The 18710-nt window shown below is 45.3% G+C and overlaps 1 protein-coding gene across 2 annotated transcripts in view; it reads left to right on the top strand.

Annotated features, from left to right (window-relative positions):
- KIAA1958 (KIAA1958 ortholog) overlaps positions 1–16358 on the top strand; it is a 332082-nt gene extending 315724 nt beyond the window's left edge. For both annotated transcript variants that reach the window (XM_029614255.1, XM_029614263.1), the window contains one exon: positions 14586–16358. In XM_029614255.1, the coding sequence (XP_029470115.1) occupies positions 14586–15398 (813 nt within the window). In that variant the 3' untranslated portion in view covers positions 15399–16358. The remainder of the gene's footprint in view (positions 1–14585) is intronic.
- Positions 16359–18710: the final 2352 nt, after the last annotated feature.

Genomic DNA, 18710 nt, shown 5'->3' with positions numbered 1-18710 from the left:
GAGTTGTGTAGTGATATTGTTTGGAGGTTGTGTCTCTGGCTCTCTGTTCTTTTTTCGACCTGAACTTACTGTAATAGGGGTGTGCATTCGTTTTGAACTTAAATGTAAAACGCAACTTTTTTTTTTTTTTAACTTAAAAAAGTGATGAGGCGTAAACGATCGGATTTCCAACTTATTCAACATAGCTATGTTGAATACGTTGGAAATCGAGATTGTTGATCTAAATAAAAATTTAAACCCCTCACCCTCCTTAATCCCCCCCCCCAAGACTTACCAAAACTCCCCAAGCTGGCCAAAAGTTCAGTGAGAGTCTGGGAGCGGACGCGCGGGGAATCAGGTGACGTCCGCGTCACTTCGACGTGACGCCGACGTCACGTGGTCCATCGCGGTTCCGCTCCCGGACCCCTCGTTGGGCCCAAAAGGCACTTTTGGCCAGCTTGGGGGGGTCAGGAGGCCCCCCCAAGCTGGCCAAAAGTGCCTTTTGGGCCCAACGAGGGTCCGGGAGCGGACCCGAGGGGAATCACGTGACGCCGCATCACTCCGACGTGACGCCGACCTCACGTGCTCCTTGCAAAGGAGTTCAGAAATGGCGTCCTGACCCCGCTGGACCACCAGGGAGTTTTGGTAAGTCTTGGGGGGGGGGATTAAGGCGGGTGAGGGGTTTAAATTTTTATTTGCACATATGGACATAGACTCAACTTATGGAATTCTCCATATGTCCATATTGACCGCAAATGACCCCCCCTTTCGACTTATGGACTTATGAACTTAAACTTTTGGTCTGCACATCCCTATACTGTAATTCATCTGCTCCTCATTATTGTGATCCTGTTGGGTACAGTGGAAGACTTGATGGGCTCTCATTTGAGGAGAGGCATCTTATATTTTGGCCATCTCTACCTTGAGCTAAGCTACCTCCAACTTCCATCCAGAGGAGTAGACATAGAGCAGTACTGCACCACTCCCAAACATAGGAGCTAACTTTTCAAATTGATTGGGGTACAAAACTCAACACAGATGTTCTCTCCTTGAACACAGTGAAGGAGTTTGATCTATATTGGGGGTGCTCAAGCACCCAGAGAACCCATAGAGCTGGCACCTATTCGCCCAACATTTCTATTACTTTTCTGTTTCAGTACAAATAATCCCTTTATAGCTTTTCTTTTTAACTGCCTTTTTGTAACTGCTGTGAGACTATGTTTTTCAGACAATAGATTTGAGACTAGAGGACGTTTTCCCTTAATGAGCATGCATTCAGAAATATCTTTCCCCCTTCTGCAGGAACAGTGCCCATATAAGAAAAATAGGAAGTGTGTAGGGGGGCCGGCAGGGGATGGATGGTGGAGTAAGAGGGAGGGAGTTTCTACCAAAATCAACCATCCAGTCTGATTTACTTAAAGCCTGTCAGGTAGAATTAGCAATGTACACTCTTTTGTTTGTCAGTGTCTGTAAGTGGAAGTGCTTCAGTCTAAACAGAATGTGCTTTTGCAAAACAAACAACTGAACAGCAGTGTAGAAAAACACACAAAGCTGCTGACATTTGATTGATTGCTTCCAACCAGTCTTAAAAATAGAGACAAGCAGAACAAAAGTAAATATGGCCATTACAGCTCTGCAGGCTGCAGTCCAAAGCTGATGTTTCACACCTGCTTTCTTCTTCAGGGGACATATCAACTTCAAAACTGTCCCTCATAGAATTAGCTCAAATTAAAGACACGAATCAACTAAATTTGGAACTTACAAATATTTTTGATAGAAAATTGTTTGTTGACTTTAATGAATGAAAATAATTGGATTCTGTGTTATTTTTTTCAGTTGACTCAGAGGCACTGCATTTTCCACAACTTGGAAAAATGTGTATAAATCCTCAATGTAGGCAGTTGAAAGGCTACGTCTATCCTCTTACATTCCCCCCCCCCCCCCCCCCCGAAAACTGAATTTATTACAAAGGCTCACGCAGCTTAACATTCGATAACAGTTTTATTGGATGGATAAAATAATGGCCGCAGCCCAAATAAATATAGTAACAAGCAAAAATACAATACAGCAACACACAACATTAGCATAATAATACAACATTGTATAACTTTATTAACTTAACTACTAAGTTAATTCTTGGTGACCAGTGCTTCCCCCCCGCAACCAAGTGCTAAGCTCATAATTCCGCTGAGGCTTGTGCACCGCCCCCCGGCCGTAGAAGCCGGGCAACTGCCACTGACACCTGGCCATCGAAGCCACAGCGTCATTGCCGATGACCCAACCGTAGAAGTCAGGGTCGTTTGGTCTAAGCGCTTCAGTGCTCCCTCAGCCTTTTGGCCGTCGAAGCATCAGGGGTCTATATTGGACCTGTTGGGCTGTTGGCCCAGTCAGAGCCACCTACTTCAGTGGTCCGGGGGCTGCTGGCCCCCCCCCCCCCCCGGGGCCGTGTCCTAGGTAACCTATATGCAGGGGTATCACCTGGCTGGTCACCGCGCCACGGTTTCCGGGTAGTGAATCCGCTTACCGGGAAACCCCCCACCCAAGCACTAGACTGCGGCCATTAGCGGCAAGATAGCCTCAAGTCCATCTTGGATATCCGAGTTGAAAATATCCCATCCTATATCGGAGAGGTGTGCACCATCTGGCCTGAATAAACCTGGGCTTTCATACATAAACCATTAATAGTGGGCATGAATTTTGCAATCCATTTATTAATTTTCCTTCTAACTTTCTCCATAGCATGGTGGGAACACTCACCTCTCCACATCCTACGGAGGGTAATGTAGAACCAGACGATTACGGACTGTGGGAACATATTGTAAAGCGTAACCAAATCCATCTGTATTTTTTGTGTGAGTTCGACGCTCCTAGTGATGGGAAGGTCCATTACTCCACAAAGTCACAAGTGCAAGTAAAGAGATCAAAGTCCCATTCACTTAATATAACAATTTATTAACCATGAATAAAGTTCATATATTATTTAATTCGGCAACTCCATATCAGTAGTGACAAGCATGTAGTTTTCTATGTCCCCCGACACGGTCCCGTGTTTCGCGGAGGCTGCTCGGGAGGGACCCAGAGAAATCATTCATATCTAAAATGTGATATAACATAGTGTAAGAAACGGAACACACACTGCCAAACAAGTAGTAACTTTAAAGTACACATACCCATTCCATTCTTCTCAGGAGCGCACTGACCCTGTAATCTGACAGCCATTTAAAGAAAAGGCGCGGAGACAGAATCTCGCGAGATACAACAATCAGCAGGCACCTGTCAATAAACACTGCCAAAAGAAGTTAGTAGAATAGGTGCCATTCGATATCTTTATTGAGGCCAGAAGGGGCTACTGTGTTTAAAGTGTGGATCCATCGCTGCTCTCTCCGGCCCAGTGCACCGGAGAAGTCTCCTCCCCGTGGAGGGGGCGAGACCACCTCCAACACGGAGTACGAGAGCGAGTCAATCGAGTGTTCAGCTTGGAGCCAGTGGGACACCAGAGGTTCATCGATTCTGGAGGATCTTATATTCGAACAGTGTTCAATAACCCGTGTCTTTATCATTCGGGATGTTTTCCCCACGTATAACAATGGACAGGGGCATCTTATCACATAGATCACTCCTTTTGTGCAGCAGTTTGATTGGGAATATAGTTTGAACACACGTCCTGTCACAGGGTGTGTAAATGTGGTGGCCAATTGTGTGTGCCTGCACATAGTGCAGTGACCGCACGGAGTGTGTTGTCCGTTTGTTTTAACAGGAAATTGTATCACTGGTGATGTGTGCACTAGATGGTCTCTGAGATTGGTTGCACGTTTAAAAGTAAAACGCGGGGGGCCCTGCATTATAGTGTTCAAAGACAAAGATGACCAATGTCGTTTGACCATCTTAGCTATGGCCCTGCCAACAATAGAGAAAGGAAGAATGCAATTGTGGGTAACCTCGTCTGATGACGTAGGAGATGTGAATAGCCACTCTCTTTGTGTGTACAGGGCACGTTTAAAAGCCCTTTTAATGACTCGCATGGGGTAACCTCTTTCTGTAAAACGGTCAACCAGCCCATTGGACTGAGAAAGGAATTCCTGGCGTGTGGAACATATCCGGCGGAGTCTCAAAAATTGACCCGTGGGGATGTTGTCCCTTAATGCCCGCGGATGACAGCTGTTGTAGGCCAATAAAGTGTTGCGGTCAGTGTGTTTACGGAACAAAGTGGTTTCAAAATGGTCCACCACCCAGGATACATCAATGTCTAAAAAAGATATTCGCGAGGGATGAATGCAGTGATTGAACTGGATATTAGCATTGACTGTATTAATCCAGTCCAGGAACAGATAAAACTGAATGTCTGTACCTGTCCAAACAATAAAAATATCATCAATATAGCGCAGCCATACATGGATGAACTGGGACCACATTGAAGAATGAATGTTTAAAGTCTCATATTCAGCCATGTATAGGCACGCCAGACTGGGGGCCATAGTCGCCCCCATTGCAGTCCCCTTTATCTGCTGATAAACAGTATCCTGGAACTGAAAAAAGTTTTTTGTCAATGCTAATTCAGCAAGTTGAACTAGAAAAGCGGTGGTAATTCTCTGTGGAGCAGGACGTGTGTTCAAATATTTCTCAATCACTATGAGAAATACCACCGCTTTTCTAGTTCAACTTGCTGAATTAGCATTGACAAAAAACATTGACAAAAAACTTTTTTCTCAGTCCAATGGGCTGGTTGACCGTTTTACAGAAAGAGGTTACCCCATGCGAGTCATTAAAAGGGCTTTTAAACGTGCCCTGTACACACAAAGAGAGTGGCTATTCACATCTCCTACGTCATCAGACGAGGTTACCCACAATTGCATTCTTCCTTTCTCTATTGTTGGCAGGGCCATAGCTAAGATGGTCAAACGACATTGGTCATCTTTGTCTTTGAACACTATAATGCAGGGCCCCCCGCGTTTTACTTTTAAACGTGCAACCAATCTCAGAGACCGTCTAGTGCACACATCACCAGTGATACAATTTCCTGTTAAAACAAACGGACAACACACTCCGTGCGGTCACTGCACTATGTGCAGGCACACACAATTGGCCACCACATTTACACACCCTGTGACAGGACGTGTGTTCAAACTATATTCCCAATCAAACTGCTGCACAAAAGGAGTGATCTATGTGATAAGATGCCCCTGTCCATTGTTATACGTGGGGAAAACATCCCGAATGATAAAGACACGGGTTATTGAACACTGTTCGAATATAAGATCCTCCAGAATCGATGAACCTCTGGTGTCCCACTGGCTCCAAGCTGAACACTCGATTGACTCGCTCTCGTACTCCGTGTTGGAGGTGGTCTCGCCCGCTCCACGGGGAGGAGACTTCTCCGGTGCGCTGGGCCGGAGAGAGCAGCGATGGATCCACACTTTAAACACAGTAGCCCCTTCTGGCCTCAATAAAGATATCGAATGGCACCTATTCTACTAACTTCTTTTGGCAGTGTTTATTGACAGGTGCCTGCTGATTGTTGTATCTCGCGAGATTCTGTCTCCGCGCCTTTTCTTTAAATGGCTGTCAGATTACAGGGTCAGTGCGCTCCTGAGAAGAATGGAATGGGTATGTGTACTTTAAAGTTACTACTTGTTTGGCAGTGTGTGTTCCGTTTCTTACACTATGTTATATCACAGTTTAGATATGAATGATTTCTCTGGGTCCCTCCCGATGCAGCCTCCGCGAAACACGGGACCGTGTCGGGGGACATAGAAAACTACATGCTTGTCACTACTGATATGGAGTTGCCGAATTAAATAATATATGAACTTTATTCATGGTTAATAAATTGTTATATTAAGTGAATGGGACTTTGATCTCTTTACTTGCACTTGTGACTTTGTGGATTACCTTATGTGCAAGGTGCTTCTGATATACTTTTGAAGGTCCATTACTCCCCAGATGAATGACTATAGCTGATGGGGGAGGGTTGACTTTTATTAGATCCATGACAGTCTGCATCAACTGGTCCCACTTCATCCCCGAGATACCTTTCCACAACAATGATACCGATGCGCCGCCATGCCAAGGTGTTCTCACTCCGGCCGTTCGAGGGCCCTCCTATGTGCCTAACGCACATAAGAGTGCCCTATAATCCATGCGACGCACATTCGTGGTCTCTGATCTGTCGGCAGATAAAAGGCAGGTAAAATGAGTTATGCTATATACAGTTGATAAAATACTTGAGCGGGCTTACGTAACGGCTAAACCTTCCTGAGCGCCATCTGCCTATTGCCATTATCTCCTTGTCCTTCAATCCTAAGCTTGCAACCGTGGTTGCAAACCCTATATCGGAGGAGTGAAACGAGTAACCTGCTACTCCGACTCCTGCTGATTGCAGAGCCTTGTGGAGAACCCGAATAGACTGGTATCTGGTTAGCGAGCTACCTCCTGTGTGTATCAGCAATTGGCCTCCGCCAGGCAGGCAGTGAATTAAGTAGATCTTGGTGCATTGCACTGGGCAAATGGCCTCCCTAGACCATTCACGGAGGATGATATTGGAACCGATGCCCAGTTGGTCGGTCTTTGACCTGCAGATGCATATGGTAAGTTTTTTTTATTCGAGTACCGTATCTTCCCTCTGTAAACATGCGGAGGAAGGCCTACTCGCAGAATGCACAGTCAGCTCGTTAACGCGCAGGGCCCATAAAATGACAGGGGAAAATGCGCATTTAAATAAATTACATTCAAAGGTATCCGAGCAGACGACTTCCAAGGACGCAAAGATTTGTCTCAAAATGTCCAAAGTTATGGGCTTCCTAGTATCCTTTGTCTCGGCCGTCTCCCTATGCCAACCCAACATAGCCCTTTTTATGGGGAATAGTGAGGCGCAGCTGGGGAATCCTAATATTCTGGAAAAGAATGAAAGGCGAGCTAGGCGGCTCGCTACTGCCTTCCTGGATTTTCCCTGGCTCTTGCAGTGTAATATATAGCGCAATAGGGAGGTCACCGGGACTGGCCACATGTTGATTTCGTCTGAGTCAGTTCCTAGGAAGCTGCGGAAGTCTAGCAAGGCTTGTCTATAACTCCGCGTGTATTTTCGGATAAGGATCCCAACATTAAGTCCCAAAATTCGGGGGGCCAAGCTGCCAGACCTCCTCAGGTTTGGGGGTAGGTAGTTGATCTGATGTCGGGGCATGGCATCGGAGCACTGTCAACTGGAATCGGGAGAGAGAATCAGCAATGTAATTATGTACACCGGGGATGTGTGCAGTGAGGCGAGTAATATTAAAATGCAAGCGAGAACCAACTGCCTTATGAGTGCATTGGACTCAAACATGCGAGCGGAAAGGCATTAATAACCTGAACGACAGCCATATTGTCTGATCTAAAAACAATGTGAGATCTGACTAGTGACTCTCCCCAGATCTTGAGTGCGACTATGATTGGGAACAACTCAAAGAAAGTTAGGTCCTTGGCGATCTTGTGTTATAACCAATGGTACGGCCAACGTTCAGTGCACCAAGCCCCTTGGAAATAGATGCCGAAGCCAACGCCTCCTGCTGCATCTGTAAATAGCTCCAGCTCGCTATTCTGCCTAGGTGGATCCTGCCAGAATGCGACACCATTAAAATCTTTCAAGAATATTTCCCAACCAATTAAATCCTACCTTATTGCATTAGAAACCCATATACGGTGATGTTTCTTGTGCATCCCCGCGGTTGCTAAGGAAAGCCTGTGAAGGAAGGCCCTGTCCATCGGTATGACTCTGGATGCAAAACAAAGCAAACCAATAAAAGACTGAAATTGACGAAAGATGGCCTTTTTTAAACAGCGTATTTCACTAATAGCGCCACGTAGCTTGCATAATTTATCTATGGGGAGCTGAGAGATCTGCGCCTCTGCATCTAACTCTGTCCCTAGGAATGTTATTTTTCTAGCTGGTTCTTCGGTTTTCTCTTCTGCTAATGGGACACCAAAGTGACTCGCGACCGCTTTCGCTGTAACCAGCAGGTTGTTACAATCAGCATCGTCACGCCCCACCAGTAAGAAGTCGTCTAGGTAGTGCACCAGCTGCCGAGATTCCGGCTGCTGTTCGATAACCCACTGCAAAAAGGAATTAAACAGCTTAAAGAATGCGCAGGAAATCAAGCAGCCCATGAGGATGCATCGGTCATAATAGAATTGCCCTCTGAAAGAAAGCCAAGTAAGTGGAAGGATTCCGGGTGCACCGGGAAAGGGCGGAACGCGGACTCTATGTCAACTTTAGCCATTTGCACGTGGCCCAGCGCAAGCAACTCGTATTTTAAAACGGCCCAATTAACAAATAGATTTTAAAAGGCCTGCCCACGTAAAATTCAGGAGTTATGCGCATGCTAGGCCCTGCACGCATTTTTGAAAGGGCCCGGCCACGCATGTAAACCCCAATACATGCAGAAATGCCGGGCCAGCTAAAAGGGGCGGGCTGGGGGCATGGTCTGGGCGGGGAGGGGTGGGCCAGGACAGCGCCATTAGACGCTGGCCGGCACGCAGAGTTTACTTTTGCTCTCAAGCAGCAGTATTAAAACACAAAAATCTGGGGTAGCTAGATAGGGGTTAGGGGTCAGGGTGGAGAGGGGAAAAGGGAGGAAATCTAGGTAGGGGGGTAGGGAAGTTCCCTCCCAGACTGCTCCTTAATGGAGCGGACTGGGAGGGAACTGAAAAAAAGGCCGATCGCATCACCGCGCGTAATTGAAAAATTCCCCCCCCCCTACATGTGCAAGTAGGGCACCCGCCTACACATGCGTGCGCCAGCTATAAAATAGGGCGCACATGTGCGTGCGGATATCGTATTTTATAGCATGTGTGCGGTGCCGTTTTAAAATATGAGTTGCTCGCGCTGGGCCCAAATACTCATGTATATGGCCCTTTTAATGCGAGCAATTCTTTTAAAATTCACCCTTAAGTACGTAAGATGAATTTTGAAAATTGCTACGATATATGCTATGCACTTAACCTCTTTGAAAATTACCTCCATGGAGGGGAAAATGCTACATGCTTTGAAAGATTATTTTTAAGAAAACTTTTGATATTTTGCAGTATTGATTGTTGCTCAAGACACTGTATGAATGGGGATAATTTTATAACTGTGCACCAGGGTAAAGTCTGCGTGTACTTTATGCACACACAACTTTATCCTGAATTTCCAAAAAGAATGATATAAGTGCATAAGCTCACTTACAAAATTGGCATAGAGATGCCAGAGTATGAACACAAACCCTCCTGCACAAAGCTATACCTGCTGTATTGCGGGCGAACTTGTGCAAGTGAACTTATGCGCGTAGTGGGTTTTCAACCCCTGGAAAGATGGATAATACTGAAATTAAAATTAAACCTATATACATTTTCTTCCCCTGAGCTGAACACATCCCTGCGAATGCCTCCCCTAAATATGGATAAAGTGTGTACACTGAAAGAATATGCATACTTTGACCCTCATTAAGGGAGGGTCATTTTCAGATGGCTGATTTACACGGCTAGACCATTATTTACTCATGTAAATGCTTTGAAATGTATCTTCCATATCTCGCTGGCAGACTTGCTCTGCTCGGTTCTAGTATTTCTATCATCTGCTGGTCAGTCCCCCACTTAGCGTAGCAATTCCCACCAAATGCAGTTTCAGCATTTCTTCCCTGAGGCGGTTTTCTGGGCTCCTCAGTGGTGGTGTGGACTGGACATGCCTTTCTCTCTGTACTCCTTGCCTGTTACCGTGTCCTGGATCCGTGTCACAGCCACATCCAGATTGTCCAGACCAACTGGCACAGGAAGAAAGGAGTTTGGGCTCAAGCTGATCAGGGAGGATGGCTCTGGTCTCCATGTCCCCAAGGACTTCCAGTTCTCCTGGATCGGGGCACACACCAAACCACTCCAAGACCCCCCCTCCCCTCCCAGGGTACTCAAGATTCAGGAGGAAAGTCTGAGTTTTCCACTTGTGTTTGACCCCAATGATAAAGAAAGCAAATAGAGGAAATGTAAAGAACAAGTCAGAGCACAGCAGCTGATTTCAGCCATCTTAGATTCCATCTGTGTCTGACCCACAAAGTGATATCCGGAAGTTTGCTGCTTTCTGGCCACCGTGTCTAAACACGGGGACTGTCCCTTCTCTCCCATAGAGTATATACAGGGGCACTTCAGGGATACCAGGGGTCAAACATTTTTGTCTCCTCACAGTTCCAGTGAGCTTAGATATCATGGTATTAGCAAGACTGATTAGCTAGGTTTCAGGCCACCTTTATTAGTGTCAGTCCCAAAGCTCAAAGATGCTTCTGTTTGAAGGGTCCTGGCGGGGCAGATTGGATTATGGGTTCCTTTGGAATCCCCACACTTCCTGCTGACTCCTCTGGTACCCTCCCTCTTAGAACTCCCAGCAAAATCCTGTATTGGACGTGAACATTTATTATCCCATCATAGGGATGGCAGGATCAAACCATTCCTTAAATTAGGGAAATGGATTTTACCTTGTTTTATGGCAAAGCGGGCCTTACCAGGAGAAGCATGGGTCTCAAAAGCTCGTCGCAATTATATTACATTAGTCCACTAAAAAATTATCACCTACAGCTTGTTGTTTGATCTTTATTTCTACATGTCTAAAAGGACAAACATGGCAACCACATTACTTTGTGGGCAAAGGTAAAACATTCTCTTTATAAATCCCTCTTCTTAAATCTTTATTTCATTTTTTTTTTCAGCCTATTGCTGAAAATCTTCCCACAGCTCTGATAAATTGCCCCTTTGGTAAACTATAGGGGATGGCAGCTAAAGGCTAAAGCTGAACATTATGAATGATTTGCTGTTGGGCTATAGAAGGTTGTTGGGGGGGGGGGAGGGGTTTATCCATTTTCATTCACAAAAAGTGTGACATATAGAAAATCAATTTTGAGAACATCTGTGTATGTATATTTTTTTGTCAAAATAACTTGGTTCTTCCTATTGTAACCCCTGGTGGGACAGATCCTTTACTTGGCACCCAGGGGTACACAGAAAGAAAATGTAAACAGACACTTTCATCAAAGCTCCTCTTAGTCTCTATACAACTCCTTCTCCCTACCCGATAGCTTTAACCTGAGGCCACGAGGTCCAATATTTGGGGACAAACAATAGCTCTTATGCCCTGCTTCTTTGCAATTTAGCCCAATTTCCAACCTTAATGTACAGCAGTAATAATTATATAGTCGCAGCACTTTTGTTGCCCTCTGCGAACAAGTACTGTGCTGCCCCCTCCTCGTTTTGGGGTTTTTTTTTAACACAGAATACCCCACCTCAATTAAACATGCAGAACACAGACTCACCTCACCAAATACAGAATAAAGAGACTATAAATTATGAACAGAAACTAAACTGGAAACTGCAACAAGCCAGACTCTGTATGCAATGCAACAATATAGAAACAAACATCACCAGTCCTCATAAATCAGTTATCAAACAATAAAATCAAGGAATATAAATCAATCAAATTAGTAAAACCATACTTGTAAAAATAATATTTCCAGTGATCTAAAGAACAGAATAACATCCAATAATTAAGAGCTCATAGAAAATTTAAAAAATGTCCCAAACAACAATAAATTATTTCAAAATGGCAGACACAGACATCCAATCAGTAAAACTAATAATGAAGGAAAATTCACTGCTCTTCATACCTGAAAACTTTTTATTTCCAGTCATCCTGAGTAAGGCATGGATTAGTGAGGCAGCACAAATTTTGTTCGCACATACACATACACCCACACCAGACAGGTTCCCATCCACACACACACACACAGTCAGGTTCCCATTCTCACACACACACACACAAACACCCCCCCCCCAGGCAGACTTCCATTCACATACACAAACAACCTCAGGCAGGTTCCCATATACACACACCCACACCAGACATGTTCCCAGTCACACACACACACACCCCAGACAGGTTCCTACCTCCCACTCACACATACACCCCAGACAGTTTCCTACTTCTACACACATACACACCCTAGTCAGGTTCCCATGCACACAGAAACACACATTCACATACATACAACATCATTCACATACATACATCAGACATGTTCCTATTCACAAACACACCACAGACAGGTTCCTACCCATACACACCCACATCAGACAGATTCCCATACACATACACCCACACCAGACAGGTTTCCATTCATTCACACACATACACACCCCAGATAGGTTCCCATTCATGCACACACACAACTCTCAGATAGGTTCCTACCCACACCACGCATCCCAGACAGGTTACTATTCCCCCCCCCCACACACACACACCCCAGACAGGTTCCTACTCCCACACACATACACACCCCAGACAGGTTCCTACTCCCACACACATACACACCCCAGTCAGGTTTCCTTGCCCACAAAAACACACACACACAGAGGGTGATGGATGCATGGAACAGCCTCCCAGTGGAAGTGGTGGAGACGAAAACAGTATCTGAATTCAAGAAAGCATGGGATAAATACAGGGAATCACTGAGGGAATGATGGAAACTGTAAAACTAAATTAATTGGATGGGTGGGCAGACTAGATAGGCCATATGGTCTTTTTGTGCCGTCATGTTTCTATAATTTTAATGCAAAACCAGAAAGGGGAGATGGGGGGGGGGGGGGGCAACCTTTGGACCACAACATTGTATACAAATTTAGGAAGGGTCGGGGGTGGGGGTTGTGCATCCTGACAGGGCCATGTTTTACAACAGCTTAATGATAGGAGAGACTCCGCTGCAAGTCTTTGTATTTCTTTTATTTTCCTTTAAATTATTACAGATATCTTTTGAAGATATCTGGTTACGTAGCTGGTTCTGCAGCCACACAAGGCCAGATAACTGCATACCTGCTCTGAAGCAGTTTATCCACACCCCTCACCCAGTCCATATTCGGCAATAAGGGAGTTTTATTCTCACTTACACCAGGTAATTAGCAGGTGGAAATGTACGCAAGTAACAGACTTGTTTGTGTGTGTTGCTTTGGGAGGTTCTTAAAAAGCTGGCGTGGCCAGAGGAAAGTTTTAAAACAACAAAAGTTTTAAAACAACAAAAGAAGAGAAAGGTAGTGGGGAAAGGGCGGGGGAGGTAGGGGAAGGGAAGATGAGGTGGGAGGAATAGGGAAGGGGGAAGGCAGCGCCGCTCGGAGTGGGCTTGGTGCGTGCAGGGTGCACAATTGTGCACCTCCTTGCGCGCACTGACTCCCAATTTTTTTTTTTTTTTATATTTGATTATTTTTTTATTGGCAATCAGAAATAAACAATATATATATGTAACAACAAATCTGTAACACCTTTGCACAATGTAAACAAAGTCGTAGGCTGTGATTAAGAATGATTGGCCAATGAACAATATTCAATAAACATTGCCCACTCCGACCCCCAATTTTATAACATGTGCGCACCAGTGCGCGCACGATATAAAATCGAGCATGCATGTGTGCGTGCCAGGTAGCGCTCGCATCTTTTAAAATCTACCCCCATGTGCGCGAGTTCATGCCTTTTTATGCACACAGCGTTTTGAAAATTCACCTTTTAGTCTGTTGAAGGAGGATCATGGGAAGCAGGATAATTGCAGATGTTTACTTTGCAGATGTTTGGTGTTTTTCTGTAATTTTGTCATACTTAATCTCTTGACTGAATTCCAGCTGAAGGTGGTAGGGGAATCACTACTGTAGAGTGGTCAGTGTATTATTATGGACTGCGCACATAAGCCGATGCAGTGGGTAACAGCTCTTGATAGTGGTGGCAAAACGTCAACACCACCAAAGTCCACTGACCGTAATGATGAATATTTCTGCTAATGTCTTATGTCTTGTTTTCTGTTGAACATTGCTGTAGCCGTTGCTAGGAAAATCATAGCTAATGACTATAAATGACTATAGCACAGAATTTCCATCCTGGAGACATGCCCAGGCAACTCAGAGGACCTTTGTTAGCCTTAAGGCTGGCGGGGGTGCCCTCTGCCAGGTGCACTGTCAGCCGCAGTTGTTAACTGACTGTGGCCACCACAAGAACAGAAGCTCTCTTTCCTTTCTCTGTGGTGCATGAGGTAATTTGCCCTCTCCCTTGCCCCAAGAGTTTGCAAGGTGAGGAATTAGCCAGGATCATATCTCTGTGCTCTGATCACTACACTACAGACCCTGCAAGCCTGAGAGCTGACCGATTCAGAGACTGGGTTTCCCACCGATTGCTCTGGCCACCAAGTGAAGGTTAATTTTGTTCTAGCAATTATAAATTGGGGTGGGCTACTCAAGTAATTGGATTTATCACTTTACTGAAACCTGCTTGACACGGTTTACTGCTGAGGTTATGTTGCTCACAGTGTGCAGCAAATTAATATAGTAAATGTGAATTTGAAATTGCTTTGTAAGTTATGTATTGCAATGTATCTGTTATAAAATAAAAGAATTACCATAAGCAAGTTTGGATTGGCACAACCATTCACCTCTTTGGTCTGTCACGGATCTGTAGAACGTAGCGTTCATATCCTATAATGAAGCACCTTGTACAAGAAATAACAACTTGTAGTCAAAAACGCTCTCCCCTGGGCATTTTAGATTTAACGTTCTTATTTCCTCTTCCCTTGTTGTTTAAGATTCCTGCTGTCAAGCTGAACGAACTTCTTGAAGACTTCTACGTCACGGTGAAGAAGACAGACGGGTCGGACTTCTTGGCCACTTCGCTGCACGCTATCCGCCGGGGCCTGGACCGCATCCTGAAGAATGCCGGGGTGGGGTTCTCCATCACCAGCAGCCTTTTCAACTCCTCCTCCCAGAAGCTCAAGGAGAAGCTGCGCGTGCTCAATAAAGCCGGCATGTCGGGAGCCCGCTCTCGTGTCATTGTCTACTTCTCGCTTTCCGACGAAGAGGAGATGTGGAGGACCGGGTGCCTGGGCGACGAGAGCCCAGTGGCCCTGTTGTCCACCGTAGTGAAGTACAACAGTCAGTACCTGAACATGAGGACTCTGCAGGAGCACGCCGACCTCATGTTCGGCGACATCGAGCTGCTCAAGGACCCCCAGAACAGGCCCTTTTTCGCCAGAACGGACAGCGTGAAGCGAGAGGGCAGGGTGAACTCCAGCAAAGTGTGCTATGGGCAGATATACCACGAGCACTCGAAAGGGCACAAGCGCTGTCCCTACTGCCTGCTGTACAAATACATGTATGCACATCGACCACCCACACAGGTGGATGTCAAATCTCCCTTCTATCTGACTGCCCGGAAAGAGATCACGGGCCTGGACAGTGTGTGGTATGAGGAGCAAAGGATGGGGCTCCGCTCCCTCAGGGGGGTTGTTCCAAAACTCGCTAAAAAGGTTAAACTTGAGCATTGTGAGAGTTACACGTTTGTCTCTTTCACTCAGGCGTACAGGAAGTTTGGCCCTCTCAACAGCTACCAGCTCGTTTAACATTATCTGGCATGCACCTAAGTCGTGTCTAACTCGTACCGCACCGAGCATTCAGACCCTGTGTGGTAAAATGAGGGAGCGAGGCTTTTTTTTTTTTTTCTAGTAGCCAGATCTGATAAGAGAGGAAGGAAGATTTCAATCCTTTGGAAAGGTAGTTTGACTTTCCTGACAGCGGCTGCTACCAGGAAAAAAAAGAAAAAAAAGGATAAAGACATCTTTTCCGAGTCTGAATTCTTGTACACATGTCCTGTCCTTGAGACGTTTGGTTGCTGCATACGTGCGTGTGCTACGACAGGGAGGCAGGTCAGCCCCACCTAGTGCCTTTGAGCGGAACAGAAAAGTGTGCTGTTCACAAAATGAAACAAGAATCAAAGTCCCCAGTAGACCAGTAGCTTTAGGGGGTTTGTTTTATTTGTTCTTTTTAAAGTTCAGCTATTTTGTTGTAGATTTAAATACTAAAAAGTAGGAGAGAAGCAGCGACACCTCTTGCTGTCTGGCAGCGTGTTACCCTCCCCACGTGCCCCTTTAGTCGCCGCCAATGTGGGCGGCACAGCAGGCGCTGGAGCTGTCCGCTGTAAAGGCCTGCACTGGGGCAGCGGTGCCAGCAGCTTTCCTTATCCGTAGGACTGATGTAAGGAAGCCAGACCTGCTGCCGCTTGGTACCGTTTTGGAGAGCTGCAGTTTCCAAGGACACTAGGTGGCCTTTGCTGGAAGGAGAAGGAGGGAAGGGTAGTAAAAAAAACATGGGTTGGATTATGGGATCTACTGTATAAATCAGCTCTTGAAGCTTGAAGTGCCTGAGTTTTCATTCATGCTGTCATCTACTGTGAGCCGTTTTTAAATTTCCCGTCTCTCTCTCTCTGACCTGACGCAAGTAGGGAATGATTTTCCATTGTAGTCCACACTGGATTTGCAGTATCAGGATAAAAAAAAAAAAAAAGTAATTTGGTAATTCAAATTGCACAAAACCGTTCAGTGCATCATTCAGTCCATGGTGCTTCAGTGCTACGTATAATGTTCTGTAGGTGCTGCACACAGTCCTTTTAAATGCTGCGCAGAAGTGACGTCCTGTAGAAAATCTTGTAGTGCAGAGATCTAGAAGCTACATTGGTCCTGGAGAAAACTGGAATTTCTGTAGATTGCGAGACCTTACAAAGGACCCAGAGAAAGGATGTCCTAGCCTACGAGTTTGTGAGGAACACACAGGTCCCTTCTTCAGACAAACAGAGCAGGTAAAGGAGGAACCTGTCTGGACTCAGATGCTCATTTGCTACCACGTCTCTTTCTTTTGATTTTTCTTTTTGCTGGTCTCATGAAAAGTATCGCCGCCTACAAGGTTTTCACTAGAAAACACTGTGAATAATATGATCGGATCCTTCCATTCTTTTTCACCTAGGTGAAAAACAAGGAGTAGAGGGGCTCAAGCCATAGTCCCGCCGCTGGAAACAGCAAGAGGAATACTAAACGTAAGGTGAACTTTTGAACAAAGGCGTTGTAACTTTTATGATTGATAAAAGAGTGAAAAAAACCCAGAAGTCTTGCACCATTGGAAGCCTGGGGGGCTTTTATTCATTTCTCTGCATATCACATCATAAAGTTGTATGTTTTTTAACCAAAAGTGCACTTTTATACATTTGTTTTATCTTCTTCTCTCTCTCTTTCTTTCCATTTGACGTCCCCAGAAGTCCTCACATACTTTTGTTTTGCTTCAATATACATGCAGGCATAAAAAGGTTTGTCCAGCCTTGCAGTGCACCTTTTAAGGCTATTTGTTTGCAGCAGTTCACCTTACAAATTCTGTTTCACATTTGAAGTCTGCCTTTCTTATGTATATGAAAAAAAATATACTTAAGGAAGTTTACATTATAAAGCACATTTAAAACATTAAACTACAAAAAAATGCCAGTCTTTGCTTGTTCAGCTCTGAGCGAGATCTGTTAACAGAAATGTGCTCTCTGTGTATCGTGCTCTCTTTAAAAGAAAATGCACATGGCATCATACATCCCTCTATCAATTGCAAATAATTACTGTGAAGTTGTAGTTTTGACATCTCCTGGAAGTTTCCTCCTTTGGGCTTCCAGCTCAGCTGAAATCAAACTTATTTTTTTGGTGGGCGGTGTGGCAGTTCCATGAACCTTCTTTCACAACCACCCAAGGGCTTTCCCTGTTTAATAAAAACCCGCGTCAGCTATCGGAGTCACAGCAAACAGACTTTGTCTCCTTCCTAAACCCAGTACATGTGCAGACTGACTCTGACCCAGTAGGTATGGCTGGGACTGCAATCTTGTGGAGGCTGTGAACGCTGCCTCCGCAGCATCCTCGTCCAGCTCACAGAGCAGAAGAAGTCGTGTTTCGGAACTGAACCTGGATCTCTTCCACAAGGCCACCATACAGAACTGCAAATTGTTTTTTTAAGGGGCACTGTTTCACCGTAACTGGATTGGTTTTCAAGGCTTCATTGAAATACTCAGTATCAAAGATGATGAAATCGATAAGAAAAAAAAAATTAAGGCTACAAGACAAGCATACACTTGACTTATATACACTAAACACTGTAGGTATTTTGTCAGTGTTGACCCGGGAGTCCTGAGGAGTACTAACCAAAAGAGCAAAGCACACAATTAGAGGAGAATTTTAAAAGCCCAGCGTGCTCCAAAATCGGGAGATACATGCACAAGTCAGGCTTGTGCGCACCAACCGAATTTTAAAAGCCACCCAGAGGCACGGCTATCTCCCTCTGTGCCCACATCTCACTCGATTTCAAAAGGGGCATGGTCTGGGGCGGGTATGGTCATTTCTGGGCATGGCCAAAACATGTGCATAAACACTCATGTGCCTGGGCACTTGCCCAGATCCATTGCCATGTAACTTTACTTCTGCTGTGGGGGAGGTATAAGTTGTAAACCGCCCCCAAAAAAGCTGCCATTTTGGAGGGGTTTAAAAGGTCTGGGATAACTGAGGAGATTGCAGGCTATTAAACCAGGGGGGTTTTGGAGGACCTAGCTCAACACTGAGCGAGCTGGTGAAACTGGCAATGACCTGGATGCCTGCCCATTATAACGCAGCCATTTAAAATTGGGTGCTCATGTGTGCGCATCCAGTGTATTTTAAAACATGCACACATATGTGCATGCATATTATACAATCGCCACGTCCCCGGGTGCTTCCCGATGCACATGTGTCAATGTGTGCCTACGCGCCGCTTTGAAAGTTTTACCGTACCTCAGTACATCATTTAGTTGTGTCGCCATATGGCATAGAATATTCTTTCTCTGCACCTGAGGTAAAAATGTGATAATACCCCAATTCTAC

Source organism: Rhinatrema bivittatum, chromosome 1 (assembly GCF_901001135.1).
Source record: "Rhinatrema bivittatum chromosome 1, aRhiBiv1.1, whole genome shotgun sequence".
NCBI lineage: Eukaryota > Metazoa > Chordata > Amphibia > Gymnophiona > Rhinatrematidae > Rhinatrema > Rhinatrema bivittatum.
The sequence above is the reverse complement of the archived record's forward strand: the minus strand, read 5'-3'. Positions and strand labels throughout refer to the sequence as shown.